Source organism: Alligator sinensis, unplaced genomic scaffold (assembly GCF_000455745.1).
Source record: "Alligator sinensis unplaced genomic scaffold, ASM45574v1 scaffold88_1, whole genome shotgun sequence".
Classification (NCBI taxonomy): Eukaryota; Metazoa; Chordata; order Crocodylia; family Alligatoridae; genus Alligator; species Alligator sinensis.
The window spans coordinates 874,377-898,215 of NW_005842347.1; the positions used below are offsets into that span (position 1 = coordinate 874,377).

The 23,839-nt window shown below is 43.8% G+C and overlaps 1 protein-coding gene across 1 annotated transcript in view; it reads left to right on the top strand.

The window, feature by feature from the left end:
- The window catches only part of CCDC178 (coiled-coil domain containing 178), a 387,761-nt gene that overhangs the window by 87,873 nt on the left and 276,049 nt on the right, over positions 1–23,839 (top strand). Inside the window, exon 10 of the mRNA XM_025210410.1 lies at positions 11,159–11,312. Coding sequence (XP_025066195.1) covers positions 11,159–11,312 — 154 coding nt within the window. The remainder of the gene's footprint in view (positions 1–11,158; positions 11,313–23,839) is intronic.

The window sequence follows — 23,839 nt, forward strand, 5'->3', positions numbered from 1 at the left end:
CCATCTCTCTCCCAATTTTAGTACTTATATGCTTTTGCCTCCTTACTGGAAGTCTTCATTTGAAGCTCTAAAAAGTTAAAACATCCTTTTATTTGCTCTGCCTGTGATATTACTTAGGCTTTCCAACTTTTTTTATATCTCATGTTGCTGCTGAACACATACTGGTTATAGGCAGTGGTTCGATACCTCTACATGACATATACACGTTCCTTCCTTTTTTATGCTGGCTAGCCATTTGAAAATGTCTTTAAATAGAAGCAAATATAAAAAGGATGTATTAAAATACTCCAATTGCACATAAAATTTAACTTATTTATAGTAAAGGAGAAGGTTAATGTTGGAGGGAGCATAGTCAGTTGAGAGAATTCTACAACATAGAATAGTCATGTCCTAGAATCAAACATGGTAAGGGAAATAAGAGGTTGCTAGCTATCAGATAAGCCCTTAATGTTATTGAACCTTCCTGAGAACTGTGCAAGATGAGTCATAGGGAATTGATCATTTCCCAGTGCTTGTAATTGTAATTCTTGTAGCCACTAAAAGATAAGTGAAACTTTTAAAATCACTGACTGTTTTGAAAAACTATCGGAACTTTTAGTAATGGAAAAATTATCCTATACAATCAGTGTTCTGCAGGGGAGAAAGAAGAAGAAAATATGTTTACTTATAAATTTGGTGGAGATTCTTGAACTTTGCTGAAGAATATCTTTTGCTTCCAAGCCAGAAAGTCTAAAAAAACTTCTTTGTATACTGAAGGAGAGTAAAAGTTGTACAAGCTAATAGTTAAGAACCAATTTGGAATGTATTTGAAATCTGAAAGAATTGGGTAGTAAGCCTTGTATTATGCAGAGTTCTGAGGAAAGAGAGAAGGTAGGAATTATTAATTAGATTGCGTAAAGATGGGAAGAAACACAAAAGCTTAACATTGATTATGTAATCTCCAACAGGATCTTTGTTTCAAGGAAGAGAAAAAAAACATAAGACTCCTCTATGGCTAGGCTGGGGTGCTCAGTGTGGGCAGGCTTTACTGTAAATACTTCTGTAAATAGTTCCTTAAGTAGGACATCTATATGCCCTTTTCACCCCAGGGGCAGATGGCAGTCTTGGCCTGACAGGCCACAGAGACTGTTCTTTGATTTGTTTTCTGTGACGCACTGTTTCGTTAACCTGGGGACAACAGTCACCCAATGTAAGACAATAGTTTTATTGCAGGTGTGGCTGGCTGGGCTTGAGGGAATGAGGGAGGTGCTGAGAGAGAGAGAGACCAGGAGAGAAGGTCCCAGTGTGGACAGAGCAAGACTCAGCAAAAGTCTGAGTTAGGACAGAGGGAATTGTAATGGCACAACAAAGACCATTTGTTTTGGACCAGAGTCATCTGAGGGTAATGTAGGAACTGGCAGGGGAGATCTAGGAGCCCTTAGCAATGATATTCATGAAGTTGTGGGAGATGACCTAGACAGATTGGAGGACTGGGCCAAAAGGAATATCATGAGGTTCAACAAGGACAAGTGCAAAGTCCTGCACTTAGGACAGAACAGTCCCATGCATCAGTACAGGCTGGGGGCAGACTGGCTGGGCAGCAACTTTGCGGAAAAGGACCTGGGGGTTACAGTGGACAGTAAACTGAATATGAATCAGCCATGTGCTCTTGTTACCAAGAAGGCTAACAGCACACTGGGCTGCATTGGTAGGTGTGTTGCCAGTAGGTCAAGAGAAGTGATTATTCCCCTCTATTCAGCACTGGTGAGGCCACATCTGGAGTACTGTGTAGAGTTTGGGGACCCTCACTACAAAAAGGATGTGGATAAATTAGAGAGTCCAGCGGAGGGTGACAAAAATGGTGAGGGGGCTGGGCGAGGTGGCTTATGGGGAAACTGGGCTTATTTAATATAGAGAAGAGGAGGCTTACTAGCAGTCTTCAACTACCTGAAGCGGGGTTCGAAAAAGGATGGATTTAGGTTATTAGCGGCGGCAGATGACAGAACCATGAGCAACTGTCTCAAGTTGCAGCAAGGGAAGTTTACATTGGATATTAAGAAGAATTTTCTCACTAGGAGGGTAGTAAAACACTGGAACAGGTTACCCTGAGAGGTGGTGGAAGCTCCATCGTTGGGGGCTTTCAAAACCCAACTAGACAAAGCTTTGGCTGGGATGATCTAGTTGGAGATGGTCCTGCTTTGAGCAGGGGGTTGGACTAGATGACCTCCTGAGGTCCTTCCAACCCTAACTTTCTATGATTCTATTAATGAGGTAACAGAGGACTACAAAACAGCCAACACAGTATACCACCTTTAAAAAAGGCAAAGAGAAGGACCTGGAGAACTATAGATGGGCTAGCCTCATCTTAGTACCTAGGAACTTACTTGGGTACTGGTGCATATCCCAAGAAAGTCCATTTGCAACATCTTCAGGAGGAAAAGTTGATCATGAGTGCCAGCGTGAATTTACTGAGAACAAACGGTGTCAGACAAATTTGATCTCCTTCTTTGACAAAGTAACTACTTGGATGGATGAAGGGAATGCTGTGAATTTAGTGCAGCAGTGTCCAACTTTTTTATCCCATGGGCCAGATGAGCAGTGCCAGGCCTGGCTGTAAGCCAGATCTTGCTGGCACAGCAGAGCCTCATCCAGCCATGGAGGGTGGGGCAGGTAGGCAGCCAGACCCTGATCCAATCACCAAGTGGCATGGGATGAAGTAACCCCTATACAGACATATGGTGAGGGGTAGGACTGAGCAGTCCCAATCTGGATGCTTGTGGGATGGGGGAGCAGCTTGGCCCTGATCCAGACACACTGGAGAGGGGGGAGAGGGAAGGTGAAGTCTTGATTCAGGGTGGTGGGAAACCTGGATCTGATCCAAACAGACAGGGCAGAACAGAGTGAAATGTCCCCAATCTGGACACATGGGGAGCAGACGCACAGGAGGGGGAGAAGCCTGGGCTGATCCAGATGCACAGTGGGTGCCCCAACCCTGATCCTACCGTGCAATAATGGCATAGGCAGGGCTGGACCCTGCCATGTGGAAGTTGCACTGCTCTCCAGCTGCCAGTTTTTCCTGACCTGTGGGGATTCACATGGGAGCACCCCTAATGTATTGTATGTGGACTTCAGCAAGATGTTTGACATGGTCCTGCATGACCTTCTTATAAACAAATTGGAGGAATGTGTGCTGGACAAAACTACTGTAAGGTTGGATAGACAAGTGGCTCAATAGCCTCAAGCAAAGGGTAATTATAAATGGACCCATGGCAGGAGGCTTTGAATGGGGTCTTGCAGGGGTCTGTCCTGGGCCAACTGCTGCTTAGTGTGTTTATTATTAATGATTTGGGCACTGGAATGGAGAGTTTCATGAGCAAATTTGTAGACAACATGAAACTGGGAAGCATTGCAAACACTCTGGAGGATGGGCATGCAACTCAGAAGGAATTTGACAGACTAGAAAGTTGGGCTGGAACTAACAGGATGAAATTCAATGCTGACAAATGCAAGGAGCTACACCTCAGGAAGTATAATAAAAATAGAAAATCGGTGACACCTGGCTGGATGGCAGTACTACAGAGAAGGATCTGGGAATCTTAGTAGATCACAGACTTATCATGAGTGCAGTGTGATACAGCAGCATAAGAGGTGAATACAGTTTTGGGTTGCATCAATAGAGCTATTAGGTGCAAGACATGGGTGATAATAGTGCCTTTCTACTCTGCACTGGTTAGACCTCAGATAAAGTATACTGTGTAGTTTTGAGCAGCACATTTTAAAAGGCTTGGAGAAGTTGAAAAAGGGCTTGAGAAGCTCTCCTACCTAGAGCAGGGGGGCTGGACCTGATGATCTGTGAGGTCCCTTTCAGCCCTAACAATCTCTGAATGAATTTATGAATCTATGAAATAAGTTAGAGAGGGTCCAGAGGCAGGTGACAAATGATCAAGGGCTTGGAAGGAAAGTCATACGAGGAGAGGTTGAAGGAGCTAGACATGTTCAGTTTGAGGAAAGGGCACTTAAGAGGGGACATGATAGCAGTGTTTAAACATTTGAAGGACTGCCATAAAGAAGAGGGAAAACATTTCTTTTCTCTTGAGGCAGAGAGTTGGGCATGAGCCAATGGCTTGAAGTTGCAGCAAAGTAAGTTTAGTTTGGATATCAGAAAAGCCTGCTTCACTGTTACAACAGTGAGGTAATGGAACAGAGTGCATGGGAAAGTTGTGGACTCTCCACCACTGGAAGTGTTCTAGAAAAAGTTAGACAGCCATTGGTCAGGGATGATCTAGGTGTAGCTATGTCCATGAACGACTTGTGCCTCTCAAGACGGGGGGACACCATGATGGCGAGTGGGAACTGTCCACAGCCGCCACTGGCCACATCAGCAGCAAGGGGGAGGGGTATGGACAGTGACCACCCCCAGAAGCCGGCAGCGGCCAATTTCAGGGCGGGGTACATGCCCCCTGTGCCCACCCTGCACACCGCCTATGGCTATGCCTGTATTCTTCTGTGGCTATTTCCCATGCTTCTGAGCTTTGCTAGTTGCCGCATGGGGCTGGGAGTGAATTTCTATGCCCCTTTCCTGCTGTTATGTGTATAAAAGTTTTTTAAAAGCCTTCCTCAGAGGTTTTGGATGTTGGATGCAGCCAAGGCTGGATATTTTGACAGGTGTGCTCGTGTTTCTGCTTCTGCTGGGACTTTAAGCTGCAGGGATCCTGGCTAGAGGGTCTTGCCCTTCCACTCAGGGTCAGACTGACCACCAGGGATCTGGGTATTCCGTTCACCATGGAAAAACATAGTAAAACCTGGACTTTTGCATTTGTGGGGGCCGAAGAGGATCCGGGAAAGGGTCGGCTGGGTTGTGACCACAAACCCGGCACGTACAGATGGGTACTTTCGACCGCTGGAGTAGAATTAGGCACAAACGCGTACTGGTTCAAACAAAGATGGCTTTACTTACGCTGTCGAGATGTACAGCGTAGGAAGAAAGTTAACTTCAAACTTCAGTTACAGTTTAACCGAGGAGCTCTTATTCGACGAGATATCTTTAATACGAGCATGCAGGACACGGGGGTACATCGGGGTCGGTCGGCGACGGGGAGTCATCAGCGGTTGATCAGTCCACCACGTTCACTCTGAGATGGGGGCGGAGTTCTCCAACTTGGGTGGAAACTGCTCCAACCTTTTATACGGCTAATGAGCCCATTGCTACTCGGCACGTAGGAATAATTTAGAACCGGCTAATAATAATGTGTGAATTTGCATATGAGTGGCGGGAACCTTTCTACGCCGGGGTTCTCCACCGTGCCGAGAAATTCCCTCGTACAAAATCTTACCGTGCCTTGTGCTAGAAAGTTCCACTGTGCCGAGGCACTCAACCACTAAGCTCTGCTCTGACAGCATTTTAAGGAGAAAAGCTGGATTTTCACATTTTAAGGAGAAAAACATGTTTTCTCCTTTAAAGGAGAGAAACGTGGGAAACTGGCTTTCTCCTTGCAGGCTGGCAGAGTTGCAGACTGCAAGGGGCTGGGAAGTGGCAGGAGAGTGGTCAGCAGGGGGCACCATGTGCAGTTGTATGCACAAGGCTGCCAGGCAGCCTGGAACCCAGTGGGTGGGACTCGGCATGACAGGGAAGCTTGGTGCTGTCCCCACAAGCCAAGCACTACCATGGTGAGGCACCCGCTGCCTGCTGGGTAGCAGTTGGAGGCACAACCCTGCACTGCTACCCCTGCTGCTGCTGGGTGGGCAGGGGGTGCCTTGCTATGGCAGCACTTGGCTTGCAGTGGCGGCACCAAGCTCTCCTACCCTGCTCTGCCCTGCTGCACCAGGTCTTGCCTGCTGGGCTACAGAGGCCCTGCCAGGAGGGCAACAGAGTGGGGAGCCCCGAGCCTGCAGCGGGCAGCCCGCACTCAGCTCTGCTCCAGCCGTGCCACATGCAGGGAAGGGGAAGCCGGGCTCCGGGCTCCACTCCACCACAATAGCTGCCACCTCCCACGAGCAGCAGGTGGGACTTGGGCACTGCTGCGGGGGCAGGGGGCTGCGGACCTCAGTCCCTGACCCTGTAGCCCTGACATCTGGGGCCCCCCTTTGGCAGGGTTGGGGGGAGGGAACTGTGGGTGGGGATTGAGGGGCACTAGCAGAGCCCGGGGGCTGCGGTTGGGGGTGAGGGGCACGAGCAGGGTTGAGGGAATTGTGGTTGGGGAGTGAGGGGCACCAGCAGGCCCAGGGGGTATGGGTGGGGAGTGATGGGCACCAGCAAGGCCCAGGGGGCTGTGGGCGGGGAGTAATGGATTTTGGGGTTTTTAATCAGAGAATTTGCAATTTTTACACAGAGAAAACCAGGATCCCTGTTGATCATATTGGGGCTCAGGAAGGAATTTTACTTCATGGTCAGTTAGATTGGTACAAACTATGAGGGTTTTTGCCTTCCTCTAGCAGGCAGCATGGCCTTCTCCCTGGGATTTCATATATTAACAGCCTTGCAGCAGCAGGATGTTGACTACCATGGTTCCCCTGCTTTACCTGTGGCAGGTTAGGGTGTTATGTCTTGGTTTTTGTGCCAGGGTGGACTGTGTAGTTTTGCTAAGAGGTTAGACAAGTAATTGGTATAGGATGGTGCATCCGTCTGGCCTCTTATAGGTGCTTTCTAGTGGCTTTAGAGTGCACACCCAGCGCCAGCCTCAGGGTGTGTCCTTAAGGCCTAGGCGTTGGGTTGCATTCGCCCCTGAGGGAGGCCCCACCACTTTCCTGCCATGACTTGATCTTCTTTTCTTCAGTGGCAGGGCTCCTTCTCATAGTCCAGGTGCTGCCCTTAGCGGGCATTCTTGGGGCTCCATATCCCCTACACCCCAGTCATGCGCCAGCTGTCAGGACTGCCGGATGATGGGTTGTGGCCTGTCCCTTGATGTCGTTGCCTGTGCTCTCTCTCCCTGCCCATCTCTTGTTGTCCCTTCACTCTTCTCTCGAGGCATAGTGGTATGCTGAGTTGCCTTTTCCCTTTGACCCAAGGGGGCATCTAAAGTCTCCCTCTCTGCTCTGGGCTCTTGTGGGCCCTCTAAAACAACAGCACAAAAAAAAGGAAAATAGAAAGGAATAGTTGGGGGTCGGGGCTTCAGCCCGCCCTACTCACAGGTCCAGTGTCTGTGGTCCTCAGGATTCCTCGATGCTGTTGTCCTTGGCCCGGCTGCCCAGCCAAGCCAGAGAGATGCCTTTTTTAATGGAGCTGGTGTTACACAAATTGCCAATTGCTCAAATCATGAGTGAGACTTTTATAAAGGGGGATAAGGCAAGGTGCCCCGTTTATTGATTACATGAGTTAGACACAGAGGTTCAAGCACACTGTTCATACAAACACACACAAATCATCATACACATAATCACACACAGGCATACACATACAGAAAACAACCATTTCATCCACACATATATGAGATATAGTTGCCAGCAATAGTTGCTCAGTATCAGCCCAGGGTGGCCAACCCGGGTTTGAGTAGATGATTTGAAGATAGCAGATTTAAAGATAACAGCTGGAGTGGGGTGAACAGATGTATCTGTGGTCCGATGGAACAGCAGTAGAGAAAGAGACTCGCCCAACTTGGCATTTTCAAAGTGTTCTTTTATAGGGATTGGCATCCTTTGTTTCAGTGCTTTGGGGTTTTTCCATACCCAGCTTCTGTTTTTGTGGTTGTTGTTTTGTCCTCAGCTTATCTTAGCCTTGGAGTGTTTTTGTTGCCTGTCTGGCAGAATTTCTTCTTCTGTTATGTCCTTTGTGCCTTCAAGCTTCAAAGGGATTCTTCAGCCTTTTGTTAGTTAGTGGTTTGTAACTTACATTTGGCGGCTTGTTGCTTACATAAACAATTGAATCTTCTTCCGTCTCTATGCCATTCTCTCAACATTCACCCTTTTACCCGCACTCATACATAAAGGCTATGCAAAGTTCATTCACTTATGTCAAGGAGAAGGATACAAAATGGAGTTTTCAAGTTGCTTACAGGACAAGACTAACATGGTTACATTTCACTATTATTACACTCTATGTTAACATCAGCTACGTTAATTCAGTTCATGCTACACTGGGACCCCTCCTGTGGGTCTCCGTCTGGCTCCTTGTCAGGCTGCTGACACAGCCCGTGTTCAGCCCAGGAGCAGCCTTGCCTCCTGGCTTCAGCGTTGCTGCTCCCCTTTCCATTCCTTCACTGCTGGCTTTTAAATTAGCCAGGCTGCGATTTTTGATGACGTCATTGGCTGGCACCACTCCCAGCCATCAATAAAAGTGGCTGACAAACTGTGCGGGTGGTTCGTCCCGGTGTGGCTCCATTCTTTCTGAAAACAGTAAGTACGCCCCATTTTCAGGGCTTTTCATTTCTTTCTTCAAGTGGGTCAGCCCTGTCTCGGGTCCCACCATGGGAGGGTGCCCTGGGGCCTCCGCTTGTGTCCCCCTGGGACAGATGGTTTGGATACGGATGATTTTGCCTAAGGCAGGGGTTTAGACTAGATGACCTCTCAAGTTCCCGTACAACCCTTCTTTGTGATTATGAGGAATCTATTTTAAAGCACTTGGAGAAGAACAAGATGATCGGGGACACAATATTGCCAACACTCATGATTTTTGGCATTGTTCTTAAAATCTATGCTTCAGGAATATGAAAAACTTTAATATATATATATATATTCCCCCCCCCCCACAATATTATAAAAGCCTTACTCTCTTTGTCTGTAACGCTTTATTTGCAGTCTGATTGGTTGTCTCAGCAGCCAATGACAATGCTTACTGAAACAGTCAATCAGAGTGCTCTGTGCTGACAGAAGTGTCACCATGACTGTGGGGACTGAGGGGCAGGAGCGGCATTGGCTTGTCCCCTCCCAGCCCTTCAGTCCCTGCTGTCATGGCGGCACTGTCCCCCAGCAGGTCTGGAGTGGGGTGGTGAGGCCAGCTGTGCTGGCCTTGCCCCCCTCCATGGCCCTGCTCCTTGGAGGCAGAGGGGAATGGGGGTGGGGGGGTGGGAAGAACAGCAAAGTTCCATACCGTTGAACGTGCTCAGCATATATTAAAGACTAGCCAATTGCCCGTCAAGAATGACCGGTGGGGGGGAGCGGGGCCACAGGGCCAGAGGCAGAGCGACAGCAGCGTGGAGCATTGGTTGGTGCCACTCTGTCACTGCTCCTCCCCTGTCATTTTTGACGGGCAATTGGAGTGTGTGTATGAAAGAGCTAAGTTTTTCACATTCCTGAAGCATAGACTTTAAGAACAACACCAAAAATCATGAGAGTTGGCAATTCTGCTAGCCATCATGGATTTGCCAAGAGCAAGTCATGCCTGATCAACATGAGTTCCTGTTATGCTATGGGGAAGAGCTGTACATTTGATATATCTTGATTTAAAGGCTTTTGACAGTTTCCCATGACATTCTCATTAATAATCTAAGAAAATACAGACTATATGAAAGTACTGTAAGATAGATATACAAGTTGTTGCATCATTGTACTCAGCAAGTAGTCATCAATGTTTAAATGACAAGTTAGGAGAATGTATCAAGTGTGGTTTCCCAGGGAGTCTGATCTTGGGTCTGGTATTGTTTAACATCTTCATTAATACTTTGAACGATCAGATTGAGTGCGTGCTTAGCAAATTTGCAGGTGATAGCAAATTGGCTGGAGTTGCAGATACTCTGAAGGGTTTGGGCCGGGACCTAGAATGACTTGTATAACCTGGACTAATGGTCCAAAATCAATCAGACAGAATTCAACAAGTACAAAGTCCTGCAGTTAGGGTGGAATAATTGCATGAACGAGTACAGACTGGGGAATGATTGGCTAGGCTGCAGTATTTTTAGAAGCTGAATATGAGCTAATAATGTGAACTGGTTGCAAAAAAATCCAAAACCAGATGGCATACCTTGCATTAACAGTAATGCCACTTGCAAAGGGAAGTAATTCTTCCCTTTGTTGGTCACTGGTGAAGCCTCGCCTGGAGTACTGTGTCCATTTTTGGGCCCCATACTTGGAATCTACCAGAATGACCAAAATGATTAGAGGTTTTGCCAACATTACTTATGAGGTAAGGTTGATAGAACTAGGACTATTTAGTTTAGGGAAGAGAAGAGTGAGTGGGGATTTGGTAGTCTTCTAAGATGTGAAGGTTGTAGGGGACAGGACTGTGGCAATGACCTCAAACTGCAGCAGTGGAAATTGAGGTTGAAGATTAGGAGGAACTTTCTCACTGTGAGGGGGTGGTTAAACATTGTAGCAGGCTACCTAGTGAGGTAGTGAATTATTAATCCCTGGAAGTTTTCCAGAGCAGGGTAAACAGACACTTGATTGAGATGGTTTAGGGATAATTCTGCTCTGAGTAGCCATCTTGACTAGATGACCTCATGAGTTCTCTTCTAGTCCTATGATCCTGTGATCTTACAACTTCTGTGCAAGGTTTCAGAAAGATTCAAGTTGATCTAAATGTTTGTTTCCTTCATCATCCTGACCAATATTTGTACTGGAAGAAGACAGGGTGCAGGGAGGATTGGTAGCAATACTTTGACCAAACTGCTGATGTACCAAAACAATTTACCTAAATTAATTCAGTGATTTAATGCATTATTGTTCCTGTAGTCTTTAAAATTTATTAGACGTACTGTGGCTGATGGGACAGAGGGTCCAATGTGGTTGTCATACTCCAAGGGCATATTATCATACTTCTTTTATTAAAATTTTACCTGTGCTATTATGGGATGGATTTATCTTCTGTTTTGAAATAAATGGTGACTTTGTTGAGGTAGATGTCATTGTGAAATAATTTATGTAGAAAGACCATTCTATTCTAGAAGATGCTTTTTGGAGCAGTGGCTATCATTTATCTTGTTTACACCATGACTAGCACTGTGGTGCAAAATCTGGTGTAGATGCTACTTCAAGATAAGTGACATAATACTTATCTATTTTGTGTGGTCTTCAATAGTGATATTTGAGTACCTCAGCAGATAAAATTGTATTCTGACTAGAATGAAGCTAATCTTTCCTGGATTAGATGGTCTGAAATCCATTAGTATATAAATGTTCAAGCAGTTTACCCAACAGAATCACAATAATTCTTTACTGATTTAAAATTGTTTTACATACCTTTATGGAGAGGAACTACCTTGGAACAATTCTATCTAGCTGGATGATCTTACTCTTGTGTTTCTATTAGGAGTGAGTTAAAACACTCTGAATCTCTTTGGACTGAATACTGTATGAAGTTAAAAGACACAGAGGAGAAGATTATAAAAGATAAAAAACACCTTGAAGAGTTGGTGAAGCAAAAAATAGAGATCCAGGAGGACACACAATCTTGGAACAGTAAAGTGAGTTTTGAATATTTATAAACAAGTAATTGAATTTCTTTTACTGAAAAAAAAGAATATTTTGTATGTTCAAAAGTTAGATTCTTCTGCAATCTGAAATGAAAATACTGATTTTGAGTGAACCAAGAATGTTTGAGGTACTATAATAATTGTATGGAACCATTGAATATATTATACTAACTATAGTTTTAACACTGTTTATGAAAAAAGTAATAATACATAGTCTGATAGTTCTTTAAGTTACCTCTGCATTCTTGCACTTGACTGCACTCCCACCAAGTACTGCCAAACTTTAAACTTTCTGTGGGGCTGCATAAGTGTAGTCTAGGGTCTGGAACATTCAAAGTTTAAATTACAAGTATTATGCTTCTAGAGTGATTTTTGTTTTACTGCCACATTTATCCTTATTTTTGTTTTCTGCCTTATATAGTTGATTTACTATATAGTAAAGTTTTGGAACCTTTTAAAATCAGAGCTGTAGATTCTTATTCTGATGAGCTAACAATTAAAGATCTTGATCACATTCGACTTAAAATGTACTTGTAGAGTACAATATAACAGATTATAAAATTTACCAGTATAAAGGTCACCTATTTAATTATTTTATCAGAGAGAATAAAAAGAGAAGGGAGCAAAAGAATGTATTTTTTTTACCTAATTCATATTCAAGGGGGGCAGGGGGGGAACTATTTCTTCCAGAATCCAGAACCTGTTAAATAAATATATTGTGTACAATCTATAAAAACATGGTGATTATAGTCCTCTCTGAGCTACATACATCTCCACATGGGGAGCCATTTGAAGAAATTATGTGCACTGGTCTTTGGCTTATCCATCCTGGAGACCTCAATGTGGCTAAATTGATTAGCTGTATACTAGGAGCACAGCTGTAAACTTTTTAGCAGAAACTAAAATGGCAAATGATATTTTCTTATGCGATGACATGCTGGACTTAAAGCTCTGATATTTAGAGGCTTTAAAAAACAAAACAAAACACCAAAACCTGCATTTTCAAGATATTCATGTAATTGGAAAATGAGGGTGTGGATGAGTGTACATCTTGGCTGCCTTAAAAATATAGGGGAGCTGCTTCTTGGAAGTACATATGCTTATTACAATCTAACTGATTTTATAGTCCTGTAACTATTCAAGTTCCTATGTCATCCTAATTCTGACCCTGAATGAAGCAGGGTTAAAATTGGAGTGGTATTGTTATAATTGTCACCACCGTGTTGTTCAGGTGTAAAAATCATGTTTACTGCGCTTTCTTTTAGGCTGCATCTTGTTGGTTTGCTGTATACTACTAATCCAAAAAAGGATTAGGTGTGATGTTGCTCAGCATTGCCACACCTACCTGTAGGTGCCAAACTCCAGGAGTGGCATTCACTGAAATTCAATTTTACAGTTATGCACCTAAATCATGTCTTTAGGTTCAGGTGATTGGCTCACTATTTTTTTAAAGTACAGTGGGGTACTGCTAGAGGTAGGAAAAAAGTGAAGGGATTTTGTTTTTAAGATTCAGTGGTAATAAAGTGCCAATTTAAAATAAATACACATATTTGTCAGTAACTGTCAAATTCAGTTCACAATCAGAGGTAAGCATGACATCCTTTGTAGTAGATAAATTGTTTATTGAAATGTTATTTTAAAATGGTATAAATGAAAACTTCATATATTTATAGTAAAGTTTTATATATTACTTATGTTTTAATAATTGTGATTTTATTTTTGGCATGTCAGTAGGTTATTAACTAAATACTGCACTAATTGATGGTTTCATCTCAGTAGGCTTCCAGTTTTGAATATAATCTTTTAGTAATTGATAGGGTAAACTGTTTAATGTGCATTTCATTTAGTTATCCTGAAGAAAATTAAATTAAAAGGGCAGAAAAGTAACTTCCTACATATGCTAAGGATACTTTTTATGATTATATGCAATTAGTTATCAGAAATATATGCCTAAATCAGGGTAAAAAAAATCTGAATGACTGAATTTTTTGGAAAGCAGCCATACTTTCAACTAATTTCAGTTCAATACATGATAAGTTAGACCACTGCATTCTGGAGAGATTTACTTTATAAATAAAAATGGACTTTTAAAAATGTGCCCATTAGTACAGCTTAAAGTTACCACTTAAGAGGGTAGACAAAACAACCATTGGCCCTTTCTGATTAGACTTCAGTAACAGCAAAACAAAAGATGGTACTGAGCTGGCTATTAGCTTTTAAATTAACATTTGTGTCTGGCCACACTTCATATGGTATCTTCTGGCCCTGGGCTCTAACTAATAGGAAGGTAATTCTTTAGTTTTCAATCTTCTAATTAAATGAAGGAGAATTTGGAGGAAAGCCTTAGCACTATGATCAAGAAAGAGGATTCTGGAAAGAAATGCAAAACTCAGTGACTATAATCTATAGAAGGCATAGGGGAGATTTGCAGAAGAAATCAGAACACAAGCAAAAAAAGTATAATATAGATCTAGATTTTATGGAGTTATAGCTAGTCTTTCTTGCCACAAGAAAATGAAACAATATAAGAAACAGCAATTTTCCTGTTTAATTTGGGGAATGTCTTCACTGTGCCATCGTGTCACATAGCAGAGGTTTAAATGAATAAGATGGCATATGTGTAGGAATCAGCGACTGAGAAAGATGAAAACAGTAAGTAATAATACTTCATTAGCCTTAGGCACCATTTTAAGAAAAAGATAAGTGTAGAGGACTCTTATTAGGAAGAATGTAAATGAGGACAGTGCAAGAAAACAATTACATTAGAGTACCCCATTTGTAAATACATTTAAAAAAAAAATGACACACTGAAAGCAAACACTAAAACAAAAGATTTAGGGATAGATCGGAAGAGATGTAGGTGCTTGAAGCACAATTTAGGCAGAATTCAGGCACCTAAATCTAGTAAGTAATACACAAAAACCCTATCTAACCACGTGTGTGCTTGAGAAATTTTAGATGCTTAATTTTTTCCAGCAAATAATTTAAGCATCCAAAATTCCTACTATTATACATGCTCAGAACTTTCATCATCTTGGCTAAGCTGAATGTCTCAGTTCTGATCTTTATACTTAAGGCTATTTGGGGTTCACAGTATAGGCATCCCTGTGCCTGAGTCCACCAAGAAACCCAAGCTGATAATCTATCCTTTTTTCTTCTGTTTCTTGATGATGATGAAGCAAGTCTCACCACACATATTTTGGAAGCATGAGGGCCAGAAAGCCAGCAACAGGTTGAATGGTCAATGTCAATGAGACCTTGCGCATCTTAAGGAGGGCTGTAAGGGTATTCATAGGTGATGTGGTTGGCCATCTGAGCTATTTTCTGCTAATGCCTAACAACAACCAGTTATTTCCCTTTTTTCTTTTGGCTAATGGAAGCAGAGACCTGAATTGTGGTTGCTGCTAAGACTTAGGTCCCATTCACTCATTATACTGTTTCCAGAATTCTCTGCTGTGCAATGGATAGGAACAAGATACCTCTTACAGTGAGAAACAATAAAAGCTCCCTGCTCTCCTGTAAGCAGTGGCTGTACAGGTAGGTGTATATGCTGCACAGAAGAGTGGGCATCATGTATAGAACAGGACATTTCCTCACCTTAGTTGTGATTGCTGAACATGTTTACAAGTCTGACTTAAGGCCAGGAACGTTTCTCCCAACTCTTGCCAAGACTATTTTCAACCTATTTTCCTTCTTTGCAGAAGCCATTTGACCTTAGGAAGCAGATAGAGCAGGGTAGCATCTTAGAGAGAAACTGATTCAGAGAGGCCATTTAACTTTAGTTCCACTAGTAGCTTCTGTTCCTCCAGTGGCTCAAATGTCCAATGCTACAAAATATCATCAAGAGTTTTAATTTAGAAACGATTCATTTTTGTCTTCCAGTGATAGTGAAGCAGAGCCCTTATTGAATGAGGACTTGAAAGAGAGCTTTTGTTAGTCCTTTCTAGTCAGCTCTTGAAGACAGTTGTTTGCAAGCCAGTTAAAACTGCTGGGTGTCATCTTGATATCTCAGAAAATGTCCTGGGAAATGTTTCTGTGCTATATAGTAGAAAATAGCACAGTTTGATAAATGCTTTCCAGACCCAAATATAAAGATTAATTTGCTTTGCCAGTGAATGATTTTATGAGTCTGCCCTAATGTTTTATTAACATATAATTTCAGCTACTTTATACCTACTTTAGAACTAGAGAAGTAAAATTCCTGGCAAGGAATTCCATGAAGAAATAGGTTCTCTCTTAGGGGGAACAAATTTTGGAAAAACTAAAATAACTTCATTTATTACTTGCTTATTGAACCAAAATATTGTTTCACTCAGAATGATAATTATACTAATTATAACTTAGCAAAATAGTACCATTAGCTATGTGTGTGACATAAATAAATCCTTCTTTTGAATAGAGATGGAGCTGCATGCTAAGGTACCTGTATGTATTTTTTGCTTATTGCGATCTCTGTCAAATTGGGGGATGGGGGAAATGAAATGTTGAAAATAGAAAGTATTGATATTGTTGACTTGTAAACAAAAGAAAGGTTAGGTCATTAGGCCCCAGAAATAATGTAAAGAGAGAGTTTGGTACAGATACAGAAGAAACCTGTGTTTCTAGAGATAAAGCTCAGAGTATCTCTATTACATACTCATTATAGTGCAGCTTGAACTTGTAAGATCTTCATATAGCGCTGTTACTTGAAGAGTCAAGTTCCCCGTGATGGCATGGAGGAAACACGAGAAGCACTTTACCTGCTGAGTCAGCACAAGGTGGTGAAGCAGCGACGAAAAATGGGGCTGAGTGAGACGACAAGCGCCAAGGAAACCCCAGCATGTGCCACCAGTGTTTAAAGAGCAGGAACCCTGCACCTGGGTTAAAAAGCCCAACCTGAGGAGATGAGCAGACCAGAAGTGTGGTTTGGAAGCCCTGGGAGGGGCAAATGGTTGAAAGCAGCCTGCTAGTAGGAAGCCCACTGAGGCAGCTCAGAGGAGCCAAACAACTTACTTGCAGGTTTGTTCTGGCAGTTGGGGACAAATGATTGGGACCTGACCAGAGACCAGGGACCTGAAAGAGAAGACAGAGAACAATTTTGAGTACAGTGGGGGCAAGAGTGGTTCACAGTGGACCATTCTGACTGCAGATCCTACAGTCCAGGCTAGAGGACTGTGAGAAGGGACTAAGCCCTGGAGTGATCTTCGAGTTGTGTATTGTTTTGCTTTATCTATATTACCTACCTCAGAAGGCACTATAGGAAAGCATAGTCTGTGTGCCCTGGAACATCTATTTAAGATCTTGAAGGTTGGTGTAAGGCAGGGTACAGGGGAGGCGGAGCCCCAGAAAAGGACGCCAGGGCTGAATTAAGGACAACACGCGCAAGGATTAAGATCTTCCTCCCAAGTTATATAGATGAACAAATTGTGGCAGGAGAGAGTGGTTACCCTTACCCGAGTGCCATTTTTACAACGCTAGGAGCATGCTGTTCGCTTGTAAGAGAACCGAGACCCATGGAAAAGTTGAGATGCACCTCATGGGATAGGCACGTGCACTTCTACATAGCATTTGTTCACAAGCACTTGTTTGTCCAAAGTCTGTGCAAGATCATTCCATCTGACTATTCTTATGCATCATAGCCACAAAGCACCCTACAGCATGCCACAGCAAAGAAGAGGGGAGACAAGTGTACTGTCAGTGCCTAGTTTCTACACTGACAGGGAGGTTGTAAGGTTAAAATATAGGTTAAATGGGAGGACAAATTCTTCCTAGACTTCATTGGTGCTTAGTAGAAGCCTTGAAGTTTGGGGTTATTAGACCCCTGTAAGGCCTCTGCTCTGCAGCTGGTCAGCTAGGTCAGCAACATTCATCCCTCTTAAGGAGGACAGCTAACACTGAGCCTGTTGATTGGTTCCAGGGTTGCTTTTAAGGAGCTCTTGCAGCATCTGGCCCCTGGTGCTCAAACTGGCCCCAGTCTGTACATAGCTGTCATCTGTATGACTTCCCTGGTGCCTGTTCCTGCATACTGCCCATGTACCTAGTCTCTGCACTTCAGAGCACTGGTTTGGCTTTGGGTTGCCCCCTCACCTCTGCTTCTGGTAACCCCTCTGGCTCAGCACATGAGCACTAGTTTGACTTTGGCTTGCCTCTGACTGTGGACTCTGGTAACACCCCCCAGCTCTAACCACTAAGCTGAACACCTCTGTGGGCCCTGCAAACCCCTCTTGAATGAAGATCCAAGTTTTTTTCAACCTCTTTATAGGAATACCAAATACTTGAATTCATATATCATATCTGCTGATCCAAGACTACCCTTATCTTATCATACTGCTCCTTCCATAAACTTGGTGAGCTCCATCTTGAAGCAATTTGTTTATTGCATCCAATACTTTGTTTGGAAGATCATTCCAAGTATTAATTGTTTTGATTTTTAGGAACCTTCTTGTAACTTCCAGCCTCTCAACTATTTGTAGTTATGAGTTGTGCTAAAAACGGGAGCCATGGGAGGGTGGATAATGAAGGACTCTGGAAAGTTCTGCTGCATATTCCAGAATATTGTTTGTGGACTTAAGTGATAGTTTTAATGCAATTTACCAATGGGCAGTTTAGAGCATTATTGCTTTGCCTACTGAAGGGATTAACATTGACCATTCTCCTCCCCCAATGCTCAAGAAGTAAGAAAGCTAGAATGGTTTAGTTAGGGATAATCCTACTATAAGCAGCATGCTGGAGTAGATGATTTTATGAAATCTTTTTCTGTACTACTTTCTTATGGTCCTGTGTTCCTAATTTTGCCACGCTTTGCTGACTTGAACACGTACAACACATCTGCTGTTCTTTAATCTATTCATTTTCTAGTCTGGCCTGAACTCCTGCTTCCTTGTTACAATAGATCAAGGGTGGCCAACCTGCAGCATGTGTGCCACAAATGGCACAGGCAACCTTTGAGTGGTTGGCAGCGGATCAGGGAGGGGAAAGGCAGCACAGTGGCAGATAGGACAGGGAGCAGAAAGCAGAGCAGCAGATCAGGCAGAGAAAGGGGATCAGAGTGGCACTGGAGAATAGTACAGGGCTAATTTGTGGCATGACTGCTGTGGCAAAGTGGGGAATTTCCTGACTAGCCACAGTGCTAGTTCCAACTTGCCTCTGGGCACGCCACCTGCCTTTCTCTCCTGCCATGCCTTGTTGCTCAAAAATTAAGGTCTTAATTAAGCAGGAGGCTGCCCTTCATACACCCTGTCAGCTCTTGCCCTTACCTTCTGGTGTTACTGGAACAGCAGCTCTACTAGGAGATGTTGTTTCCTCAGTGCCAGGCAGCAGAGTGCCGCCTCAAGCTCTGCTGGCCTGGATCTTAAAATGGCCACTCATCAGAGCTGGGCCACACCTGCCAGTTGATGCTTCAGGCTCTTAAAGTGTCAGACACCAGCAGTGCTCTGTCACATCTGCCAAAAAGGATGGCCCTAACTGCAATAAATGTAGCTAAGTACGTAATCACCTTTTTTTTTTTGGTGAAGACCAGGGATCTGGGTTTTCTGTTTCCCATGGAAAGTGGAAAAAAACATGGATTTTCCCCTTTACGAGAGGAACATACAGATTTCTCATTTTAGTGGGGAAATCTGTAGATTTTGCAGTTTTGCAAAGAGCTCTCTGCAGGTTGGCAGAGTCCAGCCTGCAAGGACCTGGGAGGGAGCAGGAGAAGGGTGGTCATGCAGGGTGGTCAGGCAACCTGCAGGAAAGGGGAGCAGGGGTTGAGGCCTCCATAGGGAGGCAGGAAGTTGGGCAGGGCTGGGGCTGCAAGTGGAGCTGCAGTTGGGGCTTTGATCATCAGGGCTTGGGGCCCGGGGCTCCAATGTACAGCTGCAGGGCCCCCGCAGGGAGCGGGACAGGGCTGCAGGTGGCTCATTCAGGGGGTGAAGGGGGAGGGGCCAGCTCCCTACTGCTGTGCACTTGTGGAGGCAAGGGGGAGCCCCTCAGATCTGTGTGTGGGTGGGGATGGGTGTGAGCTGCCTGCTAGGGGCTCAGGCTCGGGCTTCCACCCTGCTGTCCTCCCCTGGGGCCTCCCTAGCCCAGTGGGTGTGACCCGGCACTGCAGGGTAGAGCGGGACCATGCAGGAAAGCTGCTGGATACTGCGAGCTCTGCACTGCCTTAGCGAGGTGCCCCTTGTACATGCAGCATGCGCACAGGGGGTGCATTGCCAGGACAGTGCAGAGCTCATGGCAGCAAGCAGCTTCCCTGCATGGCCCTGCAGTTCACTGCAGTGCCAGGTTGCACCTACCAGGCTCTGGAGGTCCTTGGGGAGGGAAGCAGGGTGGGAGCCCAAGCCTACAGTGGGCAGCTCACACCTGCCCCCACCTCTGCCCCACTCACAGAGCAGGGGGTCACAGGTCTCCCCTGCCTCACCCGAGTGCATGCAGCAGTGGGGAGCTGGTCTTCCATGCCCTTCCTGTAGCAGGCAGGCAGTTTGGGGGAGGGCGCAGGCTCAGGACCACTGCAACAGCCCCCAACTCTTGCCAGGGGTAGGGGGCTGTGAACCCTGGCTCCGTAGCCCTGTCAGCTGGCCATATAGAAACAAGCTGGCAGAAGGTACTGAGTTCCTTCAAAAGGATTTTTGTGTTCTTATTCCCACCTGTACTAGGATCATTTGTAGTAGCTGTTGTCTAGTGGAGGTTGAAGCAGGAAGAGTCTGCAAGTATACATCCAGGGAAAAGACATGCAGTGTTGTAAAGTCTGTTATCTGTTAGTATCCAAATGTGCATGGCTGATCATCAGGTGGTCTTATCTAAATGTGATTTATCTGCATTTCTAAAGCCAGCTCAGCAACCTTAATAAGAACTAAAAGCTCCCATGGCCTATGACAATTGATAATGATCACATCCATTCAGCTGCCCTATATGTGTCTGATACAGTAGTGCATACTATGGCCACATCTGGAGCAATGAGAAAGATCTCTTTAGTTTCAATCCTCAGGGGAGTCCAGTGTTGTACAAACCATAGGTGAGGACCTTCCCTTTAAAGGACATGAATTGACTAATTCAAAAACAAATGAGACTTTCTTATTTTTGTGGACTATTCCAAATGATGCTGCATTCTCTGGGTTGATTTGTCTTAGCCCCAAGTATGAAGCTGGTAAGACTACAGACTTTCTTTAAGCAGGGTTCATCTGCTCAGTACTGTTACCTGTTACCTTGGAGATGCTAAGAGAGAGGCAGGCATTCCATGGTGATGACCCGCTCCCTTTTCCTCTGCAAATCTGCACTTTCCACCAAGTGCAGGTTTGATGCCTGGGTCAAAAGTTTGACATACTGTCTCAAGGATCTCCGTCAACTTTGGTAACCATTTTTTAGAAAGTCTGAACTTTGTTCACCTCTGGGTACTGGACATTGTCAGCAAGCACTAGCTCATCTAATTTCAGTTCTTTCCTTCCTGCTTCCTAAGCTTTTCCTCTGTCCATTTTTGGAGACTTGATGTGAGGTGCTGCATAGGCAGTGACTCCATGGGTGCTCCAGGGTTCAAGCACCCATCAAAATAAATTAGTGCATTGTTAGCACCCAGGGAGCCATGCTTATGAATGTTAAAAACAAACAAAAAAACTGCAATTTACTGGAAGGATTGAGTGCTTCAGCTGGTCTTTTTGGTGCTTTAGCTAAAGCTGAGTCAATCAGCTGTTAGATACAAGTCCTGAAAAAGCCCCGCAAAAGCACCCAACCTATACAGATACTGCAGAGCCAGGTAGAAGTAACGTGCTGCCTCTTCTGGGCATTTGCCAGGCTCACACAGGAATGCGCCAAACTAAAAGTAAAGTACCGTTTTTTTTGGTTTTGTTAAGTGTGCAAGCACCCACCGGCAAAAAACAAAGTCAGCACCTATGAGGTGCTGGTCAAATAAGACATGCAACCTGAAGCAGTGAAGGTCACCTTTGGAGTTTAGGAATAGAGGTTTTCTGAAAGAAAAGGGGTTAATGTTGTTCTAGAGACTGTCTTAAACTCATTCATTGTTTCAAGTTAGTTCATGACTTTTGACCTTCAAGATATCTCTTTTCACATCTTTTTGTTCAGCTTATAGGAAATACTTCATTTTTATAGCAGGGACATCTTACTAGCAACAACAGTGTCCTGTTCTTTAGTCTTTCAGCTGCACCATAGTTATTCATGAAATGTTTAGCTTTTGGTGGATGTTAATTCTTTAAAGCAGGGGATCCAAGTCTATTATTCTTTCATTGATCAGTTGAACTGAGGTACATCACCACTGCAAGTAACAAATTAAATCTCTTTTACACTAGGTTTCAAAATCAGAAAAAACATCTAAGTGTACTTGTATTGAAAGAATAGCATTCACAAGAACGTTGTGTCAGATTCCAAGTAATTGAGAGTGTACTTTTCAAAGAGGAAATTGCAAAATGCAGTGAACCCCATCAACCAACTTTAAGCTCACCCAAAGATACTAGTAAAAACCTACCTTAGGCTTCTGAAATATGTAGCCTTTTACATGTGTGTGACTCAGTTTCCCAGACTTTTCCTACACTCCAAGGATGGCTGAAGTCAGTGTGTTCACCAGTAAGCACCATGTAGAGATGATAGTCATGTTCATTCAAGAAGTTATCTTCTTGTTAAACTTGTAGAAAAAAATCCACATAAGATATGCAATGGAATATCCTTCTCTGTATCTCTGCTGCTCTGTACTACATGTATACTATTCTGTTAGCATATGCCTCGTATGCTACCAGTCAGAGTAGTATACATCATTTACATCATTTTCATATTTGTGTCATCAAATCCCCTCTTCTGTATAAATATTTAGAAATGTGGACCTGTCCACATGACATACAAATCATTTCTCTTTTTCATTCACAATCAAGATGCTGACAGAAACCACCACATCCATTTATTACATCAACAGGGCTCTCCCTGGGTCATCTTCATTTTGTCAGGAGGCTGCTTGTATCTGGACTTTATATCTGCTATATTTATTACTAAATCATGCTGTTGTCTTGCATCTACTTTAGCAGATCACTTCAAAAGACAGTTTTCAGACAACCATAAGTAGCTAATCAAGGTTCAAGTATTGCACATCCACGTTCAAAAGTGGGATCCTGATCAGTTAAGACACTTGCTCTGGAGTTGGGATATACAGAGACATAACAGTTATTCCTCTAAGTTAAGTTATTATAAGATTTTCTGATATAGTCAATATTTTTGTCTGCTCTGTAGCAGTATTAGTGAAATGAAACCACTGAGACTCTGTATCTCTGTTTCATTCAAAACTAAAGTTACAACGATAATGCTTGCTTTCAGGAGGAGTACCAGTTAAATAGGAACAGCTGGTATGTGTTGCAAGTGACAAATTCCTCTACCCTTTTAAAGTGCTTTAAATTTACATCTGTTCACAGCCTAGAATGAGAACTGCTGTGTTTAATCCTGTTTAATCCAAACCAGAATACTGTCTACATGTTAGATACTTTTCTCATCCCTTGGACGTGATACTGAGAGAGGCCTTCTTTGGGAACATCATACCAAGGTTCCTGAAGAAATTGAAGCAAGATGTTGAATTGATCATCATGGAAGTCCTAACTTTGCTGGGCATTTCTTGTACTTGGGTTTAGTGAACTTCTCAATGCAGTTCCAATCACTCTGTTCATTATAGCTTTGCAAAACAGTGACCCAGGTACAGCACTGTTATCTCCAACAAATTGGATTTGATGGTCTGACATCCACCAAAAAAAGCTTATTAGCTGAAGTGTGCTGCACCAAAGCAAGAAAGCCTCAATGAGACTGACTTCTAATAGTTAAGTAGAACAGGTATTCTATTTGGGCATCCCTCGTAACAAACTGTTTCCCTTGGCAGCACACTTGTCAACGATATCAGGTTGTACTTACCAACTGTGGAACAATATGGACTTTCTGGGTATGTCTATACCATGTGCTCAGCATTTTTCTACAAGAATGTTTTCCTTCATGCAGCTAACCCAGAAATACACCATTAAAGCCACTATGGGGGCATCCCTACAGGGTTGAGCCCAAATATTCCATGAGGTGCCAAAAGGGGCCTTAGGGGAACACCCCTGGAGCATTTTCAGCAGTTCATTTCTAGGTCAGACATATGTGAGAGTGTGGTATATCTGGGGAAGCAGTGCAGATATACAATTTATTAATCCTACAGGTGGCTTTATACCAGCTGTATATAAACATCACTCTCCTATCCAGGGTACAGAGTGTATATATTTTTATAGCATCTAGCCACTGTAAGAGCTATATTTATGATTTTCCCTGGGTTGGGAGGCTCTTCACCTCAAAAGATAGGGGAGATGAAGACCTTTGTGGTGGATCTGCCATGTTTTTGTGTAAGTACAGGTCACTCATCCCAGATTCGTTCCAAAGATGCATATGAAGCAAATTATTCTCTGCCGGTGCATGAGTTAGCGCGGAGTTCGCACGGGAGGGCTCACGGGAGGGCCCAGGACCCTGCCAGCGCGCCCCCCAGGGTAGACAGTCCCAGCCATAGCCAGCCTCCAGAGGCATGACACGGATGGGCGCGCGCCGCA